This window comes from Brachyistius frenatus, unplaced genomic scaffold (assembly GCF_029030835.1).
Source record: "Brachyistius frenatus isolate BFR_SWC_R1_liver_20210118 unplaced genomic scaffold, ASM2903083v1 Contig_21, whole genome shotgun sequence".
NCBI lineage: Eukaryota > Metazoa > Chordata > Actinopteri > Embiotocidae > Brachyistius > Brachyistius frenatus.
In genome coordinates, this window is record NW_027210620.1 from 1,495,810 (window position 1) to 1,520,878 (window position 25,069).

Here is a 25,069-nt window from a genome sequence, read left to right on the forward strand (position 1 = left end):
TTGTAGAAAACAAGAGTTCTCCTTTTAATTTCTTCAGCCACAACATACTGCTCATTTACAGTACAGACTCCCAATTTAATCTTGATTTTGCAACACATCACAGTTTAAAGTTTTCAAATGAAAAATACAACACAACTATGAAAAAGAGGACATATGCACAAATTAAAACCTATAAAAAAATATAAAAACAGTATCTTAATCTCATTTTGACAAGTACCATTTCAATAACAAAACATTTCATAATGCATAACAGAGCAGACAATGAAACTGAACCATTAGTTTTCTTTTTAAATAGAAGGAAAAGACATCATTTTCATCATGCAGAGGATGTAATTAAATAACGAATCAAACAAAAATAATATATACTTCTCTATATATCTCTCTCTCTTTTAAATTTTCAAGTCAAAGCACTCGGATCCCTTTTATAGGGAAAAACAAGACAGGTTGAAAAACACCGGAGGGTCCGCAATGCTTTCATTAGCTGCCATCGTCGCATGGCCTTTTATCCAAAAACATTACATCTCCGCAACATCTTTTTGGCACAGAAAAAGACGTTCATAATGGCAGTAGCATTTTGCATTATAAAAGAGGGCGGAGCTGGAGCTCTTTTTTTTTTGTGTGTGTGTTTGGTTTCCATTAAAAAAAAAAAACAGAAAAGAAAAAACAACCCCCCCCCCCGCCCCAAAAAAAACAAACAAACGGATGAAAACATTCTGTGCTCGCTAGCGACATCAGTCAGGAGAGCGAGTGGTGTCTCCCCACAGCAGTCGCAGCAGCTCCGTCCTACTGCAGCATGCTCTTGATAGTCTTGTTGGTTGAGTCATCATTCAGATGCTTGGTTGTGTACCTGCAGGGGAAAGAAGGTGCAAATTAGCAGCGCAATATCGTATTAACTTAAGCACCAAGCTATTGTCAGCAGAGATATGCTTCAGTTTTCAAAATAAAAGTCTTCTTTTGGCTAAAAAAAATGTCACCTGCAGATGACGCATCACTGCCGCGTATTTATTTACGTGGCAATACTGATGCATCAGCTTTTCACCGTCGTATCATTTTGAACTATTTGTAAACTATTAGTCCAGTGGTTCCCAATCTAGGGTTCAAGCCCCTCCAAAGGGGTCACAAAATAAATCTAGAGGTCGTTAAAAAAAAAAAAACGGTTCAAGAAGAAAACACAACTTTTGCCTTGTTTTTTTTTTTTCTTTTCAAACTTTTTTTGTATTTCACCTCTTCGGCCTCGAAAAGTTAATTAAAACAAACCATCTGATGGGAAATCACACTCCGACGCACAAAATCCTCTGGTTTCAGCTTCTGAAATGATCATTTTTGCGTGTTTTTAAATCAACTGAATATCATTGAGATTTAATGTTCACCCTTTTTCTTCTAAATAAATGAGATTAAAACCTTGGAATGATTTTTTTTTTTTTTTTTTTTATTCGCTGGACTCTTGTGGCGTAAACAGAGAGCAGCACACAGTTATTCAACTAGTTTGTGCCCCCTACAGAGAAGATAAGAAACGACTTCTTCTGTTTACACACTGGAGTTGCAAAGTACAGAACTATTGCTGCCGTTACATGTTGTTCTGTCTGCAGACATTTTACACACTAAATGATTAATTAGGAAAATGATCTGCATATTAATCATGAATGAAAACAACTGTTGGCTGCAGTGCCGCTTTGACGCAACTAACAAACATCTTGAAACATGATTTAGGACCGCGATCGGACACAACTTCATCTGAACAGTATCAGCGCCCTTCAGCAGATCTACTTACCTCCCACCACCGCACGCACCTACAGCATTTGCTCATCCTTCTGATGTAATCACAGAGAAGACAATCTGTCGGCTTTCGCGCGAAAAATGACCTCGCCGCGGCCGGCCCCGCCCCCCCAGGCCCCGCCCTCCAGGCGGAGCGATCGGAGGTCGGCGGAGGCGGCGGCCGCGAGCGTTGGAAACGGGTCGGGGTGTCGGACGCAATCGGCCTTTCGACACCCAAACCGGACGGAGAGTCACAGCTGACCCGAGTCCTCCCCACGATGGAGCGCTCCGGAGGAGGATGAGTCACGGCGCCGGAGGCGCGGAGGGGGAGGAGGAGGAGGAGGAGGAGGAGGGGAAGTGAAATAAACCGAGAGGTCCGTCTGCCGCTCGTGAACGGGCACCGAAAATCATCCGGCGAGCAGCGCGAAGCAGCCGTTTTCCCTTTTTTGCAGCGAGGAGCGCGCTCGCTGGCACACTGCAGCCACAATCACATTACACGCTGGGCAGCAGGAGGAAAGGAGGAGGAAAAAAAAAAAAAAGAAAGGACAATTTCATTTCAATGCGAGCTGACCTGAGAGCGTTGAGAAGGCCTTCTACGCTGTTCGGAGGCTGATCTTTGAGGACTTTGATGCAGCCTTTCATCTGCGGACCCAGAAAACAGCACGTTAGCGTCGGGAAGGAGGCGGCGAGCGGGACCGCGGAGCGTGAAAAAAAAAAAAACCCACTCACGTCGATTTTGGACGACTTGGCGAACGCTCCCACGGGATGGACGTAGTCGTACAAGATGATGACCCCGACCATCACCCGCAGGCAGAAGGACACCGTCTCCTCGCTGGTGAAACGGCTGCGGTACTCCCTGGCAGGGCGAGCGGGAGGGATTAGACGCGTGCGAGTCCAGGACGGGATATTGAAACGGGCGCAGGAGGTCACTTACGGCGTTTCCAGCATGACTTTGCACACACTCGCCATTGTGCTTAGGCAGTCTGTCGTGTTCTCGATGGGCAGGTTCTTGTTCTGCGGAACGATGAAAGGAATGAGCTTTCATGGAACCGCTTCAAAAAAAAAAAAGAAGAAGAAGAAGAAAACAACGACTCCCTGCTCGTCCCGAGAGTCTCACCTCGGATACAAACTTCGTTGTGCCGTCGCTTAATGTCTTCAGCATGGGAGTGGCGTCGGCGTAGAAGAGAGATATCCGATTGGCCAGTTCATTGTTGACTTCATTCTCACCGTCTGCCTGAGAAATCATGAAAAAAATAAATAGAACATTTTAAAAACTTCTTTCTGGTAACAGGAAAGTGTTTTTTTGTTGTTGTTGTTGTTTTTTACCTCCAAGCCAAGCGTCACGATTTAACCTGGTGGCCTTTTTGTTCTTTGTTTTTCCACCTCTGACCTCATTAAATGCATATAAGGACTTTTACTAGACTGTGAAATAGAAAGCAGAAGATTTGCTGCCAGTGGAAAGGACCCCTTAACATGTGCAAAAAGAAAAAGTAAAAAAAAAAACACAAAAGGTGCCACTGATCACGCGTGTGCGTGTGCGTTTTCAAGGAAAACAAAACCCATTTGCTTCAAGAGAAAGATTTCTCTCCCATCACAAATGAATGAGGCAGAAGACATGAAATATCACCCGGAAGCATTTGAAGTTTTGTTTGGCATCAAGCGGCTTCAATGGATTTGTTTTTGTGCAAACGAAAAGCCGTTTCATTAAATCAAATCATGACAGGAAAACACTGATATGAACCCGATCACCGGGCCCTCCCGCCCCTCCCGGTTTCCCAGCTGGCTAACGCATCCTGCTGCTTCAGACGCAGCGAGACACTGAAAACACCTGGCGGATAACAAAAGGATAAGGCGTCTCTTGAACAGCCTGTTCTAAATTTGTCTGCGTATTTAAATAACAAGAACACTTTCTGCTTTTCAAGAGACAGGATATGAATAATGGGCCCCAAACTTTCGAACCAATTTCGTGTTTTAACAAATGATGACACGTGAGCTCAAAGACTGTTGTGAGCGGGACGGATGCGTTTCATCTGGGACGTCTCCGTGAGTCAAGTTGTCTGAGCGGTGACTAAACCCGCGTTACTGACTGAGCTCCGAGGAGCGACGGCAGCCGGAGCGTCTCCCGGCAGTGACAGGTCCCTAACGACGACTTGTCAGAGCCCATTTGCCTAATGGCACATTCGGGTTTGAAGGATTAAAAAAAACAACAACAAAAAAAACGTCCCGTCAGCCGCAGCCGGGTCAAAGCGGAGAGCGGCTCCGGTTCATTCTGCTCGCACGCCAAGAAACGCTGGAATCGAGCTTCTTTTTTTTCTTTTTTTTTTTCCTGCTGCTGCAGAGGATCTTTCAGACACGCTTGAATGACACAGGAGAGTCAGTGGGTCCATAAATTACAATTTTAAGAGCCGATGTTCACAAAAACAAAATATAGAAAACGTCCTCCGGCATGCAAAGAGCACTTAAGGACATCTTCTCTCTGAGGTTTAAGGTCTCGGACCTTTTAGGATGCGTTCGCGTCCGTGGTTTGTTTACTTAAACGGACTGCACCTCACGTCAGCGGTGACGAGACGCCAACGTAACGCAGAGCTTTCGCACATGCAGCATATTTTCTTGGTCCAAACCAAAGCAGAAAACGACGCGCTGTCGCGTTTTAGTCCCGGTTCACTTCGCATGCGCCATTTTTAACACCGAAGCGAAGGGAGTCTGGGATCACTTCTGGAATAATGCGCTGGGCTAAATGTGCTCGTGGGATTTGTGTTGTTGGTATTTATTTATTTTTTTAAATCAGCTGAGAACACGAAGTCCTAATAACGGAGTTAAAACAACAGCAGGGATTTATGACCGAGCATGAATATCACACCCCCGACTTCCGGTAGCATCACCTTTTAAGCAAACAGTTGTTTATTTACACATCAGGCAGCCGCAGAACCACACGAGTCGTGTTTCTGACCGCCTGATCAACCCAAACTTTTTTTTTTTTGCGACCTTGTATCTAAATTTCAAGCTGCTAACTGCTCCACTTTGGTCAGCAGCTCGTCTCTAACTGCGTTTGTGTGCTGCAAAGAGATAACAGCAGGAAGCGCAAAAACGTGTTTTTAGGGTCGTTTCCTGCAGCAGCTGGGTGAGACCGAATCCAAAACATTAAAAAGCCTGCGAAACCAAAACAAAGAGCGTCGAGGCGCCAAAAAAAAAAAAAATGCTCTATCGAGTTGAGGAATGAAGCACAAGTAGGGAGTGATTAGGTCTCCGCGTCTCCGTCCCTACGTGGGACACTTCTCTATTCGCAGCGTCCTCGACCGCCCGGAGGGACTTGACGTGCTCACCGGTACGTTGTTGATCCGCATTCGGCTCAGGGTTCTCCTGTAGTAGCTGAAGTCATTCTGAATGGCAGGATTTGTCATCTGGAAAATAAATAAATAAAAAGGCATCTTAATACAGAGAGAGAGAGAGAGAGAGCGAGAGATAAAGACTTGTCTGTAGGTGGCACAGCCTGCAGCGGGACAGTCGGCTCTGGATCAAACACGGCATCGTCGTGACAGGATGTTTTAGCCAACAAGGCAGAAACGTAGCTTTGGGGGGAAATGACATAAAAAAGAGCACTGATACAATAACAATTTCATTTTGCTGAACTGGATTTGAATCGTCTGACACTCATCCCCCCCCCCCACCCCTCTCAACCCCCCACCCACTTTACATCCACATGCCCTCTCCTCCTGTCAGGGAATATTTGGTTTCCCCCACACCCCACCCCGCACCCCTCCCACCCACCCTCCCTCCCCTCTTTACAGTCGAGCGGAGCATCGGCACAATTTCTGACCAGAGGGTTAACAATTACGAAGCTGACAAAACACTACAAAGGGTCTCATTAAAGGAGAGGCGGGGTTGGAGAGAACGCCGGACGAACGTAGGGCTGGAAAGCCTCGGATAAAAGGCCACGAGAGTCGGTTAACTTCTTTGACACGGCTCCCTGCGAAATATGAATCGTGTGGTCTCAACGTGGAGCCAAAACTGGTCGCTTAAAAAAAAATAAAAAAAATAGAAGGAAGCCGGCCAACCAGAGCGCTTCTTTCAAACGTCACCACCAGCGAAGGCTCATCATGTGGTTAATTATCCTCATTCCTGTGTGAGCCTGTCACAGTCAAAGCTGCACTGGCAGCATGCTAATCCCCGCTACAATAGACTGGTACTCAGTCTGTGTCCACTGTGTCCACCAGGAGAGACAGGCTGCTTCGCCAGGGAGGGGCTGCACACCGCCCAGACACTTTAACTAGGTCAGAAGCCCGTGTATGGGTGTGAAAGATTGATGAATAGGCCTGGCATGGCACCTTGTATGCGTCCCCGTCCCCCCCCCACCCTCCTACCTTCGTGTTTTTTTTTTTTATCTTGCCAGCCTGGGTAGTGGGCACTAATTGGGACGTTGCAGCGAATCGCCTCGGGGAGCTGAGTGGTTGTTGTTTTTTTTTTTTTTTTAAAGTTTTCGTGTCAAAGGAGCAACGCCGCAGGGGGAAACCAGTCCCCCCCTTCTCCCCCCCCCCACACACACACACTGTCTGAACCGATGAGCACTCACACAGCTCTGTTTTTCTGACAATGGGGCGTTCGACCAATGCTTCGATTCCTGGTGTTTTCTGGGTTGCACTTCTGCAGTTTGCGTCTCGACTTCGAGCCGAATCGAAGCACCGGAAGTTTGCTCCTCCAGTCATTGACAAAAACCTGCCACGGTGAGCAGAAGTCGACGACGACGACTTGCGGACTTCTTTCCCCCGCAATAACCCTCATTAGCCGTTCCACTGACGCCCACCGTGTTATAAAACAGCCGAGCGGTGTCAGGATTCTAATTAAATGTTAATCACGCGCTCACCGGGGCTGCCGTTTGAAACCGCAAAGAGCTCAAACAAATTAAATAAATAAAAATCAATTCGGGGGGGGCATCGGTATCGCAGCAGGGGAGCGTCGGGGCCAAAAAGGTGGGGCTGACGATCGAGGACACGTCGGAAGAAGCGAGACAGAGTCGTACTTTCAGCTCGTCGAAGCGCAGAGTGAAGTGCAGGATCTCGGCGAACTGCCTGGCCAGCGCCTGCTCCCGCTCCAGGTGCTGAGTCGGGTCGCTGTACGTCTCGCTGGTCAGAGCTCCCAGGAGGCTGTGCAGCGCCGCCTCTGTGGGGAGGGAGGGAGGGAGGGAGGGGGGAAAAAAAAAAAAAAAAGAAGACAGATTTGTGTGATGAATGTGCGGCGCTGTCAGGGGACGAGAAGGTGGGGGGGGGAGAGAAAAATGCGCCTTTTTGTCAGATATATCGACTCATCTTATAAAGGCCTTGAGGTGAGACACTTCAGCTGATGTTTCGTCTTCCAGGTCATCAGTTAGAGCTGCTGAATAGTTTAACGCTTTTTTTTTTTTTTTTTTTTTGTCATTCGAGCAGCCAGTTAACAGCTCCGGTGGCACGGCATGCAAACGGTGCAAAGGTCAGAAGGAAGAAGAAGAAGAAGAAGTGATGGGGGTCGCGGGGCACGGCGGTGAACACTCTGGTAGAAAATGCAGAGGAGCGCAGACACGGGCGAAACGACGCGGCGGCTGCTGCTGCTGCTGCTAACGATTATATTTCTTGTTGATTAACCGGCCAATTATTTGTGTAGTTTCTATGATTTGACCAGAAAATTAACAGAGTGTGTGTGCTTGTTCGCTGCTTCTCTCCGTTTCGTCGCAGTAAAAGGGAATAGCCTCAGATTTTAGACTGCTGGTTGCGTCTCCTGCTGCTCTGGTGAAGTGAAATCTAATCAATGATCACGTAATTGGAAAAAAACAACAACCGAATATTATACAATTGGAATGATTATGTAAAAATAATCATTAGTCGCAGTCCCAATGCGTAACAACGAGGTATAAACTGAATGTGTATTACACCAGCAACCCTCAAACTGCATTTACTTTCATACACATTTGACCTGCATCAACAGCAAAGTCACATTTCTTTCAATACCCCCACAAAGTTTGCCTCAAAAGAGCTTCGCAATCGGTGCGGCGCAAAACACCCTTTACTCGCCCACCCCCACCCAAAAGCTGGAAGGAAAGTCAAACGGCGAAATGGATCCGACTCAGTCAGAGGACCCGCTCTCGACGTGGATTACGGCGAGATGTACGCGAGCAGAGCCGAGTGTCAGCCAGCTGAAGCGTCCTGATTAGGGCAGCGACAGATAATGGGGCAGCGGTGGTGCCCAAACTGCCCAGGGCCCAGTGCCAGTCTCGGAGGGTGGAGGGACAGGGACGGGGACAGCCCATCCCACCCCCACCCCCAGAGGCTTTCCTGCTCAGATGCAGATGAGACATGGGACTAATTATCTCATTGGCATGAAATGAGTGTGTGTGTGTGTGTGTGTGTGTGTGGGGGGGGGGGTGCAGGGGACCAGGATTGCATTCAAGCAGGATTACACTCATTGTTTTGACAGTAAGTAAATACAAAGCCCATGCCTTGACACGGCATACCCATAGACCCACCATTCATTCGGCATGCGTGAGGAGCGGCGGCGGCAGGGAAATGAGGAAAAGATTAAGTGAAATATGGTGAACAACTTCCAGGAAGAGTACGATTATTAAAACAGACATGTCTTGTTCAAACACCTAGTTTTGGAAAAAAAAAAAAGAAAAGAAAAGAAGAAAAAACGAGAAAACTGTCAAAGCCCAGAGGGAATATTTATTTATAGATGCAGACGGTGCTCAGAATTCAGTCTAGACGCTGAACAAGTGGCTTCAGCAGTGATATAACCCAGACCGGCTGAACATCTGACGCAATAAGCTGCTCAGAAACGAGCCCTTTAAATAGATCTGTTCTGGGTGTATTTTACAGTTCTGGCCGGTTGCAAACGACGACGCAACATAACCCAGAAGATTCGGGGCGATTCGGGGCAGCGGCCTACTCAAGATAACCGTGAGAGGCCTTTTAGGAGACGGACTGCGAGCTGGCAGTGCGGCGCGGTAAATTGAGCACGTCTGCCATTCGGTAATGACTCCCATCTGCTCGGGCCGGCGATCGCAGCGGAGCAGCTGATTAAAAATGGCCTTAGTGGTGCAGGTTTTTTTTCTTCTTTTTTTTTTCTCCTCTCTAGATCACAGTCAAAACAGAAGTTAAGATGGAGCTGCTTTCAGGGCCCTCAGAAATGAGTCACTCTAGTATGTCGGGAAGTCGGGGAGGGGCGGGGAGATGTCTGATCTCATCAGGTCACGGCAGAGCAGGGGAGCAGAATGAGGGCACGCAGGCGCTTTACTCGCCGAGAGGGGCGTGTCAGAGGACGGCGGGACTCCAGTCTGGATACCCTGCAGTCTCTGACGGACCGCACTCAAAAAGTTTCTGTTATTATTGTTATTATTGTTATTATTATTATTATTATTATTATTATTATTATTATTATTATTATTATTATTATCAGATCTGAATTTAAGTTACAACAAATCTACAAAATCGCAAACAACCGTGTCACTGATCGGTTTGTTTCGTTTATCAAACAACATTTTTTTTTTTTTATATTTGCTCGTCAGATTAATAATTTAGGTGCTTTTCTTTGTCAAATTTATATTTCAGTGTGAAGTATCATGGCGTCGAGCAAGGTGTGCGTGTCTTGTTCTGTCAGCAATATTCGGTCATTTGAGGTGTCCATGGAGGAGCCTGTAGTTTGAGCAGGATTAATGTGTCCCTCAACTTTACATCCGTTGTCTGGCGCTTATTGGGAGTCGGGTTGCCGTGGCGACAGGTTGAGAAACGTAACCTTCCTCTAGTCTGAGCTTTACAAAAATACTTTTTACGCAACTGGTTAATCATTTAAGTCTTTTATCAACCGAAAGTGTTAAACTGCGCTCATTCCAGTTTCTCAATGTTAAGTGTTTTACTGAATATTAAGACGGTTTAAACGTCGGACAAAAAGCGACATAAAGGATCCGTCCGTTGTCCTGCCGAGTTCATCCAACACGAAAACACAGACACCCATTCACACCTACAGCCAATTTAGAAATCAGTTTACCTGACACGCATGTCTTTGGACTGAACAGCACTAATCGCTGCACCACCGGGCCGCCCCGATATAAAGACACGAAGTTCAATTTTGAGTAGGTTTAATGCCAGAAAACTTATATTGTTTTGTCATAAGTGTTAAATTGAAGTGTAATTTGGGTGTCAGTGCAGGAAGTAGTTACAGGAGCATTTTATTATCAACAATTATTATTATTATTATAATTTTTTTTTTTACATATTTGCCTGCTTCAGCCTCTCGTGAGATTTCTGCCGATTTCTGGAGGTTTGTTTTGGCGGGGAAACGTCTCCCCTTCTTTTAAACGCAAAGCGAATTACGTAATCCGCTCTCCTCTGCAGTCGCGCTCTGGAAATCCCTCCACCAGCCTGCAGTAAAAGGACTCTCAGCTTCATGGGTTTCGGGCGGGACAGCGGGGTGCGGATGCCGCCGTGGCCCCTGAAGCCAAAAGTCAAGGCAGTGAAATAGAGCAGCAGCAGCGGAGGCCGGGAGGTGACCTACTTTGTTGCATAACAGCCGTCGCCGGGCTGCGGTCGCCCGCCGCCGCCGCCCACCGCTTCCCTAGACTACCTTCTCCTCCGCCGGGATCGCGGGGTCGAGGGCGTTGAGGCACGTCGGCCATGGCTTCGCCCCCTCCTCGCCCTCAGGGTCATAAGAAGATCAGGGAGCAGTAAGCCTACGTCCCACCCCCACTTGCATCCACGCTAATTAAATAACCTGCGGTGCCATCCTGCACAGAGGTCAGTGCAGCGCAAGCAGCGCGTGGAGAAATGTGCGGCTGTGGCGGGTTTTCAAAGCGTGTTTGTACAAGGCCGCCCGTGCGTGCTGCGCGTGCGCGTGTCGCAGCTATGTTGACTTTTACAGGTCAGCGGTCGATACTGCAGATGCACTTGCAAACAATTAAGGTCATGCGCGGAGGTTGTGTCTGGGCGAGGGCGCGACAGAAGACGTTTCTCATGAAGGACGTCGCCTCTCGTCCCTCGTGGGTATCAAATTGGGAGCTTCAAAACGACAAGCGGCATTTAAACGTCCCGGCAGCTCGCGCTAATGCACATTACAGAGTGCCGGCGTCACTCACGGCATCGCTTTGAGTTTGAGGGAGATCTCTCAGGACACCCGAGCTCGCTCCGCTTGAAACAGTAGATGTGTGAGTCTCGGTCTTGGAGCCAGTGATGTAACTTTTTCTGTCCTCCATTATAACGTTCTTGTGGAGACAGAGCAGACGGGTACATACCTAATCTCTGAGAGAACTGGTAGAACTTCTTCAGTTTTCCCACCAAGGGAACCACAGCCGCCCACGCCTGCTCCTGTAGCGCCTCATCGTTCGGGTTCTGGATGGCCTGGAAAGAAATACAACAAAATGACTGGTTCGGAAAAAGTTTGGAGGTCATGACATATTTACATTTCATCGGTAAAAAGTCTATTTATCGGAAGGTTTAAGTCTAACGCAATTAATGTAACCTGAATTTGTGTGGAGGAGCTCAACTGATTTTACACAGCAAAGGTTTTGGAGTGCGTATATGAAAAGGCCTTCAGTGGCTCCAGAGGGAGCCGCGCCGAGTTCAACTGGGTATGAAGACCACAAGTTTGAAAGTGAAACAGATGTTTCGGCTGTGAAGTTAGAAAGACCTGGAGCCTGCCCCTCATCTCCGCTTGCGGCTGGTGGTTCAAGGAACTATTAGCTGCTACTCTTATAAGTCTGACTCTCCAATCAAACAACTGGAGGGTGTGTTGCATTGTGGGTACTGTAGGAACCAGCTTTTTAACAAAAACAACAACGCAGTGGAAAAAAATAGACCTCCGATCTTGTTTATCTTTTTACTTTTACTGAGACCTGAATGTATTGCCAAACGATTGAGGATTTTTTAAAAGTTAAAGTTCCCTTTCTTTTGGATATAAGCGATGGGAAAAACATTATTTTCCTCCTGAACTTGCCATGAAAGTTGAATAATGCAGGGATCCTTAAGGCGATTTAAGGTACTTAATTCCACCCTATGGTCACAAAGCTACTGCTCTCCTTCCTTAGTTTGAATTAAGAAACACTGGAAGCCATAATGGGATGATGACACTTCTTCAGCCTCACATTAAATACATTTAATTGCTTCATTTGTAGGTCAGGGCTTAAAGAAATAGACTGAGGCAAGTCCAAACTGATTTAATAACTATGCGACACGTGTGAAGGTCATTCATTTGACTTTAAAGCTGTATTAGCAGTTATATATGGCGGACAGACTGGCCAAGGGGACGCAGTTTGTCAGAAAGAACGTGCAATGTATGCTGCAAATTACAGATCAAAAAGATGATAAGATTAGAGGGAAATCATGATCCAGTTTCCAGGCAACGATCCTAAATGCGGCTGTTCCGTAGTGTGACGAGACAGTCTGCTCTGACTCTGCAGCCGTCAGTCAGGGGTGAACAACTCCATCAGGTGTACCTCTCTGATCTCCTGCCCCGCTCCCTTGTAGGCCTGCAGCTCATCCAGGATCTCTTTGGCGTCCTTCAGCACCACGTCCACCTGCTCCCACACCTCTCGCTCCGCTTCTGTGGGCTGGGCATCTGCGAGGGACGACGACGACGACAACAACAACAACAATGACGACGAGGTCAACGGGGCAAATCTGATCGCAATCTAATCCACATCGACTCAACATACGGTTAAATACAGCTCTAGGAAATCCACCAAATCCTCCGATATCACAGTTTAATAAGCAACTTCCTATTATGTAAATGAAAGTTCAGTGAAATCATCTCATCTCCCCGCTGCTTCCTATTAAGGTTTGACACCGCCTACTTTACCGGCTGTGAGAAGGGAAATGGAGCAAGAGAAGAGAAGACAAATGGAGAGGGGTTGTGCGCACTCTTGTAGCTTTGTAACCGCTCTGGGTATTGAGCTGGATTTGTTTCAGAGTTTTTATTTAGGCTTGAGAGACGTGGCGGTGCAGAGGGGGGAGGGCAGCACCGTGAACCTTCCTCCACCCCCTGGAGCGAGAACACCTTGCCAAGTGTGATGACTGCAACGAACCCCCTGCTTAAGAAATACATAAAAACACAGCTCATATTAGCTGCTATTGTCTGTCAGCTGCCTATTCTATTTCTTATTTTCATTTAAAATCATGATTTTTATTAGGTGTGAGCCCTTCTGGGTCTAACAGCCTTCTGAAAACATAACTGCAAGGCTGAAAAAGTGGTTCATTTAGAGAAAACTTTGGAATATATATATATATATATATATATATATATATATATATATATATATATATATATATATATATATATATATATATATATATATATATATATATATATATATATATAAAAACACCTAGAAAGAGTGTGAGCTGTATGAGAAATTGTTTTCTCTGAAGGTATGACTGAGTCTCTGGGTTTGCCAAGTGTGAGAATAGTACAGTACAGGTTCAAGCCGTGTTAAGGGGGCCTTAGGCTACACGGCAGCTGAACTTCAGTGCTTGAGATTTGAGGAGGGGGCTCTGCTGCAACTCTGCCCTGATTGATATTCTGCACACACTACGGCATGGAAAAGGCAGGTTGATGGAAAAGTGCAGAAGCTCTAGTGGTAGATTTGATTCTTTTTGCCGCTGGGAGGAACATAGTGTAAAAGATAAGGGGAGGAGGGGTGTGTGTGTGTGTGTGTGTGTGTGTGTGTGTGTGTGTGTGTGTGTGTGTGTGTGTGTGTGTGTGTGTGTGTGTGTGTGTGTGTGTGTGTGTGTGTGTGTGAAAAGACTTAAGAGTTGGGAGTTGATAATGTTATGGAAAGATATACGCGTGATCAATATCAGGAGTGGGAGCAATTACTTGAAAAGAAACTCACTTTCAAAATCGAGGAAAAAATTGGGCTCCTGTTCCAGATCTGTGCATGTCAAAACTTTTAGTAGGTTCCCCATGTTATGATACCTGTTGAGGGGGAAAAAAAGAAAGAAAAGAGTGAGACAAATCAATAAAAAAATTTAAAAAAAAAACAAGATAAAGAAGAAGAGTGCAGCGGTAAAGAGAGCAGGTGGTGAAACAGTGCTGTATCCATGGCACCTCCTGCTCTGCTTCACTGCTCCGGTGCCTCAGACGTGCCCAGAGCTCAGACACCAGCACCCCCCTCCCCTCCCCTCCTCTCCCCCTGTGAGACTGTGTGTGTTGTGTGTGTGTGTGTGTGTGTGTGTGTGTGTGTGTGTGTGTGTGTGTGTGTGTGTGTGTGTGTGTGTGTGTGTGTGCGTGTGCGTTTCCTGCGCCCCGGCTCCTACCAGCCAGATGTCAAACCAAAAAGTACCAAAAATAAAAAAACGCAGTTTGAGTTTTTCTGCTTTGCTGAGCTTCTTCCCAGCATTTGTACCAATTTACAGGCAGTTGCATGCAAAGCAATCCATTTTACTGTCCTCCACGGGGATACCACTTATAATCTAATCTCGCACGAAGTAGGTAGCTCTTTGCCGCACAATAATGCATCCAATTAAACATTCATGAAGGAAGTTGTCATGTAAATGTGTGTACGAGAGAGAGTCTGCTCTGTTCATAAAGTTCAGCGTTTGTATGTGAATCGGACCTGCGGTTGTATTTGCGGGCTCTGAAATTGACCTGATCATGTCTGCAGGAAGTGCAATGCAGTGTCTTGGTTAAAAGGGATGAAACGCGACGGCAATATTTAACATGCCTTAGCAATGCAAGTACTTACAGAGCATGTGGTGGAGTAACAACACCCTCATATTTACAGCAGGAGTACAGCGCAACACGGCAACACAATACAGGAGCCCGCAGTTTATTAACACACTATTCAAATGTGTTCTTTGAGCAGAGTTGGACAACAGATGGGGGGGGGGAGTTCTCCCCATTGATGCCAATTTATCATACGAAGCATGCAAAGCCTTTAATAATGAAGCTCCATTTTACATTAAAAGATCTCCGAGTAGAAAAGGAAGCGGAGCCTTCAGCTCCTCTCGCGCAGAAGCAGCTCCCAGTTTGGGTTTGCGAGGCAGACACAAGCTTCTCTATTTCCAGGACGAAGCATAAAACTTTCCGTTTTCATAAAATGTGTAATTAGCCTATTCATTTTGCTCTCTCTCTTTGCATTTTTACACCGCTAATGTCGTTTAATATTTCGCCGACATTGCTTTTTAAATGTGGTTGTTTCTCTCTCTGTTTTTTCTGTAATTGTAAAGTGTATTGGGGCTGTGCTTCATGGTGATTTTGCACTATGAATAAAATTGAATTGAAAATAATTAAATCATTTAAGCTATAAAATTAAAAACAAGAAGGGCGCTCGGAGAGCGCAGACCTCCACCAGGGCAAATAAGCCCACTCTTCTTTGTTATGAAAATCTGAACCCTTTTAGCAATTTATACAAAATTCAGGCTGGTCGTTTTTTTCATAATCATGTAGACAAACAGAAACGGGACAGAAAGCATAACCGCGTTATGGAGGTAATAATGACCTTCACACCGCGCCAAAGCTTGAAGGTATCAGCTATTGTGTCCAATAAATATAATATAAAACCATCTATATATATATATATATAAAAAAAAAGGATATTTATTCAACAGAGTTAGGTGAGAAACAAAGAATGTAAACAACTTCTCCACTCAGTATCGTTTTTGTTTTTTTTACTCTGTTAAGCAACTTAGACTTTTAACATTAGGTCCTTTAAGGTCATTTAAAAGTGACTAACCAGCAGAGGAGTGCGCAGGGAGCCGATATGATCCTCCACCAAAACCGACTGTGCACCATGAGGTGAGCCCCGTGGGTTTCGACCTAGAAAATGGCTAACCGAGCAACACACCACTGCTACGCAGCATCTGTAGTATTGCCGTGGCCTGTCGAAACTTTCACACTTAAAGTGGATTTGAAAAGCGTTCAGTAGCATCTGTGTTGATAGTGGCCGAACAACTGGACCGTTGTCACACCTATGAGAAGTAGTAAGTGATCCTCAGGTTACAGGAGAGGACGACGGGACTGTCCAGAACTTTAGCGGTCGTACTACACCCACATCTCCCCCTCCGAGCTACACAACACCACACACACACACACACACACACACACACACACACACTGTACATCTGTACACCTCTCAGCTGTGAGCAATGAAAAGTGACAGACTGGCTGCGCTCTGTCGACCCTCCGACTCCTCGAAAGCAAAGACGCGTTTCTGTCCTCAGAAGCGGAGGTCAACAGACATATGACAAGTCGGAGATCTGAGGGAGTTCGTGGGGAGAAAAGAGGTTTCAGGCTTAACCCTTGGTGACGGAGCGGAGACGGACGGGATGTACTTTGAGAGGGCGAGCGAGAGGGGGGGGGGTGAGTGCCGAGCCGTACTTTGGCAGGCAGATGTCACCTGAGATGAGTGACAGGTGAAAAGCCAATGCGGGTGAGTGAGGGGCCGGTGGTGGTGGTGACAGGGCAGCTCATGGCAACGCGGGTAATGCGGGGAGACAGGGGAGGTGCTGCGACAACAGCAAAGTACACGCTCAGCAGTCAGCAGCGCAGGGTTAGACGAGGTGGCTTTTAAAATGCATGAGATGCATTGGTGGGCGGAGGGAAGGAGGGGGGGGGCACGTGTATTCTTGAATACCTAGCAGTGGATCATGTCCTCATTTATTTTATTTTTTTTTTTTTAAGGAGAGAATGTTTATGATGAACAGGCAATTTTTCCCTGACTGTTTGAGCGCGAGTTCAGAGTTGGAGGCAGAACGAAGACTGACGAGGTATTCCAGATTATTAGCATCTATTAAACGTCATTTTAAAGCCCCCCCCCAAAAAAACAACAACCTGAAATTCTCTGGTTTCTGCTTTTCAAAAGTTATTTTGATATTTGCCTCAGGATGCCAACAGATGACATTTTTCTGTATTTTTTTTTTTTTTTTTTTTGGCATTTCCAAGACAAAATAAGCAATATATTGATCAAAATTTTTTATCATCAGATTGATTATATACAAATTCCATCACATCCAATGTTTTTTTTTTAACTTTTGATGTTAATGTGGTTACTATCTTTTTCCGTTGCAGCTAATTGCATTTCTCATTTAATCCTGCCCCCAGCACGAAAATAGGATTTTTTTTTTTTTTTTTTTTCTTCTCTTTACTTAAAAAAGCTCCTTTAACAACCGTTTCTTACTCGTCAAACCGAGTGACCACCTGCAAGGACCCACTTGCCTTGTCCAGCCCCGTCTCCTTCCCCTGCTCTAATGTGACCTGAATGTCTGACTGTGCCAACGCTGGCACCTCGCTGGCTGTCGGAAAGCAGCACCTGATGCAGCCTCAGAAGGGATGAGACCTGTCACTGACCTCACCCTGCTGGAGGATGCGGGCACTGGCCGTCATCGCCGGGCCCTTCCTCCGGTCCTCTACTGCCACCTTCCAGCTGCTCGCTGACTGGACTCGCCCTGCCAGGCTGGTCGGCTGGCAGGCAGGCAGGCAGGCAGGCCCGGCGGCCCGGTCTCGCAGGGATTCATCGAGGGCACTGGCAGCCCCACCGATGCCCCCTCGTGCCGTTTGAAACGAGGTCATTTTAAGGACGGGGATTTCAGGGGCTGCATTTCAAAGTCCACCAGAGTCCAGAGAGTCTTCAAGTGCACCAGAAAAATAGCAGATTACACTTGTAAATCTGGCAGCTTATTATATCTCACTTTTCCCGTTTAAAATTCATCCTGAGAGTCATTTGCAAATCACATTTAAATTAAGTTTAAAAACCAAAACCGACTTTGCCGCTCATATGGACTCACTTCAGAGGCATTTATGACAATTCGTACTACTAAGTGTAACTAGTTGCTTAGTGATGTGAGTACAGTGACAGTGTGGATATATAGATACTGTACCAGAGAGAGGAACAGAAGCTCCCCCCCCCACCGCCCCTCCCTCAGTGGCTCCAGTAGCACCAAGGAGCCCTGGCGGGTCCCGGGCACCACAGAGAGCCCGACGACAGCCTTGTTGTTGTTTTGAACCCCCCCACTGAGCCATCGCGTGCTCTCAGGGAGGGAGGGAGGACTGCTTCCAGGGCCCGGGGCAGAATCTGACAAGCCGGAGCCCGCGCAGCTCTCCCATTGGCTGAGCCGATCTACCCAACAGCTCACTGTATCCATGGAGTCCAAAAAAATTTGGTGCCATTGAAAACATTGCAGCAGCCAATCAGGAGCAATCTCCGGGTGAAGAGCGAGTACAGTAGTAGTAGGACTTGAAAGCACATGAATATATTAATACAGATGAGGTAATGCGCCAAAAACAGCGGATTAGTCGGGGAGTGAAGTCAACTGGAGACGATGGAGAAATGTTTAATTCCACCACTGAGCACTTTGTGTTTTTATTCGATTTGACTTTTCTGTGCAACTCAGCAAATTCACATTTTTATGATTCTTTGTTGGGTTTTTTTTTTTAAATGAAAAATAATGCCAATTAAATCACATACTGACGAATATGAGCAAATTATTGCATTTTAAGTAGAGATAAATACAAGAATACATGTTGTCGCTATTACATTTATTAATAAAATGTCATAATGTTGGATGCATAATAGCAAAAATAATAATAATAATAATTCAAATTAAAAAAAAAATTCAAATCCTGAATATTTGCAGGTTGTAGATGGTGCAGAGGAGGTTGAAACTTATTTTTTTGGGGGGAAGAAGACACCAAAACAGTGCCACGCCCATGCAGCAGCCTGACCTCTGGATGGCACTGCCTTTTAACGTGTCTCCCCCGTGCTCCGCGCCGCCTCCTTTTATTAAAGCGCACCGACAAACAGGCCACAGCTGAAACCGAGCACTGCGGCAACGTCCTACAAAAACACGGCTCGGGGGGCTGATGGCTGGCTGATGAGAGGGGAGGGATAGTGCTGACATTCCACTACTCGGCTGCAGCATGAGGATCCACGTGCCCCGCTGCTTTACTATGGAAGGAAAAACAACGCCCTCCCTTCACCAGCCTCGGCTCGGAGCGTCACGTGGGCTCCGCCGTGGACAGGCTGGGAGCTCGCCTTGGGTGTAGGAGGAGGAGATGGGAGGAGGGAAGAGGGAGGAGAAGGAGGAGGGAGGAGCGGGGAGGGGGTATGGGGCGAGGCAGGCAGACAGCCGTGTGTGTGTGTGTGTGTGTCTGTGTGTGTTTATGTCTGAAATTATGTGGGTCTGAAAGAGGGGGGGGGAAATGCGTTGCTCGTTTTTTTATCATTATACAAATATTTGAATTGAAAACAATTTTTTTTTTTTCCCCCCCCCCCCATGTAGCTGAGGAGGTGTGTTGGACATTTATCGCGTGCGTGGAAGGGGAGGGATTTGAAGCGTCACACTGCGGCAGAGGCGGGCAAGAGCAAGGCAGCTTTAAACTTGACCTAGATTTCCCGGGTGACACGCCACATCGCATTAGCCCACTCGGCCAGACCTGGACCCGCCGGAGCTCGCTGACACTGGCCCGAGTCGACAGGCAGAAAATGGGGGAGCACTTCCCAAATGGGGATGGCATGTATCAACCCCTACAGTTCCCCCCGCCCCCCACCTCCTCAACTTCTCCTCACACCACAATCTCCTGCCCAGCTGACTAAAAATGGCTTAGGGGGGGGGTGAGTGGCGACAAGGAAAGAGGAGGAGGAAGAGGAGGGGTGGGAGGAAGGGGCGGGGGTGGGGTTATTCCATTTGTTTGTTTATGGGGGTGAACTGATTACCTCGTAGCCACGCCTCTGTACGGCTGCACCCGCGTAAACATCAGATAATACCTCCCTCACCCAGATTCAGGCAAATCAAAACAAACCCTCAGCAAGACTGAATCATGACAACTGACGGTGACACTTGAGGTGACGTCCGGTATCGGCTGTCTCATCTTTATTCCTGCGACTAAAAATACTCCCTCTATTAAAAAAAAAAAAAAAAAAATATATACAAAGCATCACCACAGCCGCGATGAACCCAATCACACCACGTGAAGAGGAAACGCAGAACATGAAACCGGCGGTCGGTCCGGAGAAGCAGATCAGAGAGGAGGATGAAAGTGGGAGCGCCTCATCCTCGGCTAAGCTCCTCTCTCTTTGGACGGCACCTGATGAAAGTTGGAAACCATGGCAACAGGCACATACACAAGAGTCAGCTAAAAAAAAAAAAAAACGCCGGCTCCCATTGAAACGGAGCTCTATGGAGAGGCTCTCAGCGCTGCTCTTCAGCCACACCGATACAACACTTTATACCATCAACACACACACACACACACACACACACACACACACACACACACACACACACACACACACACACACACACACACACACACACACACACACACACACACACACACACACAGCCTGCTTAGTGTTCATTTCAGATCAATGCATTTAACCGAGGCTGCAAGTGGACTTGTGCGCCAACACCACGCGGGCCTCTATGATCATCTCAAGTGAGGATGCTGCTCCGCATTCAAAACAAGACTGGAAATATTTAGTGACAGATGAATCTGAGAAATACGAGGAGATGTAGAGAAGAAAAAAAAAAAAACACTCGGTGGTGCTCGTATGAACTTTACTGCAAATTTACCACTTTGATTCTCCGCTTTGAACATCTGCCTCTGAAAGAAGCCTTACCCCACCCACCCACCCTCCCCTCCCTGCCCTTGTAAGTCCTCTGACTCCTTCCTGAGATGTGTTAGGGAATCATTAAGGGGGGCATATTGACTCACTGTCGTCGGTCTAAGCAGCACTCTCCCTCCGGGGCAGCTGCCTCCTAAATCCATTCACACACAGATCTGCCATTCTTCTGCAGAAACAGCCCCGAACCATCATCACTCGACCGACCTTCTGACTGAAAGTGGCTCACCAGCTTCAGCGCATCTTTAAAAAAAAAAAAAAAATCTCACTTGTTTGTGTCAGCGCTCGGTCGGGAGCAGACCTGTTTACATTAGAGCGCGTTAAGACAAATAGAGCCGGACTTAAATTTAAGAAACACAGTGAAACGTGACCTGAAATGTATTTTTTTCCTGCTCAGTATTTACCCTAACAGGATTTTGGGTGGGGCACGGAGGAGGTTTTTGGAAGGATGATAAGTGTCAGATTGAAGAGCGCCGGGCGTTTTCATTCAGTAGGAGACGAGTGCCATCTGGAGGATGGAAACAGCTGCGCATGCAAGGCGGGGAACATTTCAGGACAACCACTCCCCAAACCTTAAACCAGCATGTGGTGGCTTTATGGATGCTTCTGCTTACAATTTACAAATGCAAATCACAAGTGACAACTTTTAACAATGAACTGAGTTTGTCGAAATCTGTCGCCTTCCGCAAAACTCTTTCTGGAAATTACTACAAAGAATACAAATTTCTGACTTGGGACAACATGTCATCGTGCTTAGATGAGGAGAAACGCTGAGATCCAAGAGCACCATCCAGTGTTTACATTAGGCCATTTCAGGAGAGGTGCTCATATGGTAACGCACGTGAAGAGTATAAGTGTTCATTCTGTGTTTCAAAACTAGTCTGCCAGGCATTAAGTTTTTCTACAGGAGCGGCGGCAGTCGGCGAACTCCTCAAGGAAGCCTGGGCAGGAAGTTACACGGTGTCAACCCCCCCGGCGGCATTAATAATAGATACCCGAGGAGAAGCTGGGAGCTTTTAGCTGACATAACAAGCCACTGTGCATATTACACCCACTCAGACGTATCATCTCCAATTACATATTCAGAGGGTGGGGCGGCGAGTGGGAGGCCAGAGCATCTTCCGTTATGCCGAGACAAGTCTGGATAGCTCTGAATGAGCGGTGACATATTATCATGCATTCTAATGCGAAAGGGAAAAATACAAGTTTCTGTCTCTAATATGGTAAAATTTTAGAGCTATAAATCTAACAAAATACACTATAGTTTCAGTGCACAGTCCTTCTTCACCTGCAACACTACCAGGCTTCCCCAGCTGGGGGCAGTGTCGGCCCAAATATGAGAGTAAAAGAAAAGCTTCACCTCAGGCTACTGTACCACACCTCCCCCTGGCTTAGCGAGGCTAATCCACGCTGTTTCTATTCACACAAAAACTCAGGCTGTTGTGTCAACTCAGCCCCATTCTCCATGTATAATGCAACGCGTATACTGTTCCCCTGTCCCGCCACAGGGGCTGTGTACTGTGCGACAACCTAAATAGCTCGGCATTCGGGCTATTTCAGTGACCGGATTTGAGTCTTACTGACGGCACCACGGCTTTATGGCATGAGCCTAAACACACACACACACACACACCTTACGTGGGGACACACTGACTTCGTGATCCTATATACGAACCACCCGAGGCCGAGCTGTCAAAACGTCGCCGCATTCCAGCACCAGAGCTCAGCCAATCGAACGATGGCTGTGTGTCATGGTAACAATCTCCAAGGAGAGGCAGAGGAAAATACAACAGGGATGGGCAGACGCGCAAGGAGGGCGAAACGGTGGTATGTTTAACGGGGCGAGGTGAAGTAAAAGACAACCTGAGGGCACAGAAATTGCTCCTTTTTACTTTGAAGGGAAATGTAAACAGGCTCGCTTTAAAACTACACAGCGGTCAAATATTCTTGTCCAACATCGGGCGCATGTTGGGTCATCCGGGAGCGTGAATCCAGTTAAAAGGTCAAGACCACAAAAGTAGCCAAAACATCTCTGATGTAACTGTACGAGAAGAAGCGTGGCGTCCGAGCTGCCAGCTTGTCGCGTGAGCGGTGACCCTGTGACCCTGTTACATAAACACGCTGGCCTTGAGGGGGAACAGGAAGCTGGGAGCACCTACATTACTCAACTCCCTTTTTATGGCCCACAATGCACTTCATTTCCTGAGCCGGCATTGCGCATACACCCACAGCACAGAACATTAAGGCTATAATAATAGGCATAGGTGCACCACAGGCGGTCTTGCATAATGACATGTCTGTATCTGAGCACACGGGCTACTAATGCAGCTCTGAAATGGGAGTTTTTCAACATGTTTAACTCGCCATAAGATCATGTGAGGCTCATAAATCGTATTATCACAGGCCATTAGAGGACTAGTTATGCAAGTAACTACACTAAAACCCTAAATTGTACAGGAAGAAGAAAAACTGTCACAACTAAAAAAAAATTTTTTTTAAACTGGCAAGGTTTAAAGAATTATTTAAGTAAATGCACCTCTAAGTCTTTTTCTTTGCTAAATTTAGAGAGCAGGAGTTGAAATGACACGAGGGACAGGATTTAAATTCGCATCGGCTGAGGCTCAATGTCCACAGAGAGAAATGTAATGTTACATTCAAACTCAAGTACCAAAAAGTGACCAAATTTCCCCCTAAAAATGTGATATATAATTTTTTCTAGTCGGTATGGAAACTGAATGAGCTGCATCCTCTAATCTGTGGGCCAAATGTATACAAGGAGCAATAACAGAGAGCCAGTAATGGAGCAAGCAACTTGTCTTTGGGATTTCAACCAAACTTTGCATTGAAAGCAAAGCAGTCGCGACAGAAGTCATCCAATTTTATTTTTTTTCCCTCCCACCTATACCGAGCACACATAAGCATGGAAAAGACGACCAGTGGAAAGAAAACAAATTGACTGACTGAACTGCCATTTAGAGAATCGCCTGCATTCATTCGGAGTCCTTCAGCAAATACGATGACCTATACTGGTTTGAAAACAATTAAATAAAATTGCAGGCGCGCCAACCTGACGGATGTACAGTAATTTTAATAAAGTATATACCTACCCTACCTACAGTAATTTGCATTTTAAACAATCTTCTATTCAGACATAGTGGTCGATTCAAATCAGGAATGAGTAATGTCTTTCGACATAAATAAGCACGTAAACAACTAACAGCAGACATGTAGATCGTTATCTGGGATGGAGGAGAAAAACCTGTTGCATGAAAATAACCTAAAGGTCAAACTTTGCATTGATGAATATGCAGACACTTGTGGCCTTAAAAGGAGGGGGGACCTTTTTTACCCGAACTATGTCCTTTAAACAATAATAAGATACCCACAGTATGTGTTCATTGAAAAAAATAGCCTGGATGTGATCACAGATGCAGACGAAGTGGAGAGGATTCCAGTGAATACTAAAAATGATTGCGGTCCACTCAAATAATCCCCGTCAGGTGATTATGTAACAACCGTGGCGGGCCTACAGGTAAAGACTTGGTATGAGGACTTACCGGCAGTGGAGCCGTGTGACTGGCGGTCAGGAGCAGGGAGGCCCGGCCTGGCAGGTGGCCCCGGGGTCACAGTCCTCCAGCTGAGGTCAGCCTCTGAAACACACGGCAACGATAAGAAATCATCAAAACTCTGGGAAAAAGAAAAAAAATTAAAGAAAACAAATTACTCTTTAAGTCAACTAAATCTCTTGAACACACAAGTTCTCTAAATGAAATACCTGAAGGAATACTTTTCTGCATTCTCGCTGGAGAAAATGACATTTAACTTGCATTTGACAAATACTACTGGTGCACAATTCACACATACTCGTTACACCAAAAAAAAAAAAAAAAAAAAAAAAAGATCGCATGTCATTTTGGTTCCCTTTTTAAACTCGCTTGTAAAACACAAAATAAATCTCACAAAAGGGAAATATATTGTTACCAGAGACTTCAGATAACATGTTCAGTGTTCTTCTGGCCTACTGTATCTACCTCGTGTGAAATACAGGCTGACTGTAGAGTCTATTAAAAAAAAAAAAAAAAAAAAAACATGGAACAAGCAGACTCAAACAAAAAAGAAAAAAGCAGACCACTTCCTATTGTGTAACACTTCCTCTGATTCAGCTCAGGTTTTCTACAAGGCTCCCCACTTCCTCCCGTTACGCAGCTACGACACAATTGACTCAATCCAGCTCATGTTTATGTGACAAAAACAAAAACAAAAAACTTAATTCGAACTAAATGGGCAGATCAAAATATGATTAAAGTATTGCGTTTCTGTCTGAGGGAAGGCAGGAGTGCCGTTTTAGGATTCAACACTGTCCGCAACCACCGGCTCGTTTCGCAAGTTGTGCTGCCCTGACAGAGAGGACGAGCTCAGTAGACTGAGACCATTAGGACCAAGGCATCTCTGCCCTCGCCGGACTGCATACAAATGCACGGCCACAGCGGCGGTGTTGGTCATGCGTGAATGTGATCAGACTTCAAACCCTGAAACTTGGGGGGGAAAAAAAAAACAAAAAACAAACCTAGAACGGTGAGAGCTGCGGCGGAAGGGAACATGATGGACTAAGACACTGTGAAAAGGGCATAACATTTTTTTTTTTTAAAAACGACAACTGAATGCTGAAATAATAATAAATACAAAAAAAACATCTTTGTGAACCTGAAAAAAAAAAAGGAAGAGGGACGGCCCCTCCGT

The 25,069-nt window shown here is 46.2% G+C and overlaps 2 protein-coding genes across 3 annotated transcripts in view; one reads left to right on the top strand and one right to left on the bottom strand.

Annotated features, from left to right (window-relative positions):
* Positions 1-23,974, bottom strand: fam49bb (family with sequence similarity 49 member Bb). 2 transcript variants are annotated; one of them, XM_069696391.1, is made up of 11 exons: positions 23,887-23,974; positions 13,601-13,683; positions 12,206-12,327; positions 11,006-11,111; positions 6,773-6,912; positions 5,079-5,156; positions 2,873-2,989; positions 2,690-2,769; positions 2,485-2,611; positions 2,327-2,397; positions 1-847 (listed from the first exon to the last, which is right to left on the bottom strand). In XM_069696391.1, the coding sequence occupies exons 2-11, from the start codon at positions 13,671-13,673 to the stop codon at positions 784-786; spliced, it is 978 nt and encodes a 325-aa protein (XP_069552492.1). In that variant the 5' UTR covers positions 13,674-13,683; positions 23,887-23,974; the 3' UTR covers positions 1-783. The 2 variants fall into 2 exon arrangements, with proteins under 2 accessions (XP_069552492.1, XP_069552493.1); XM_069696392.1 differs by lacking the exon at positions 23,887-23,974 and adding an exon at positions 20,422-20,527.
* The window catches only part of nfx1 (nuclear transcription factor, X-box binding 1), a 113,389-nt gene continuing 92,272 nt past the window's right edge, over positions 3,953-25,069 (top strand). The window contains exon 1 of the mRNA XM_069696371.1: positions 3,953-3,966. The gene's annotated coding sequence lies outside the window, so the exon portion shown is untranslated. The remainder of the gene's footprint in view (positions 3,967-25,069) is intronic.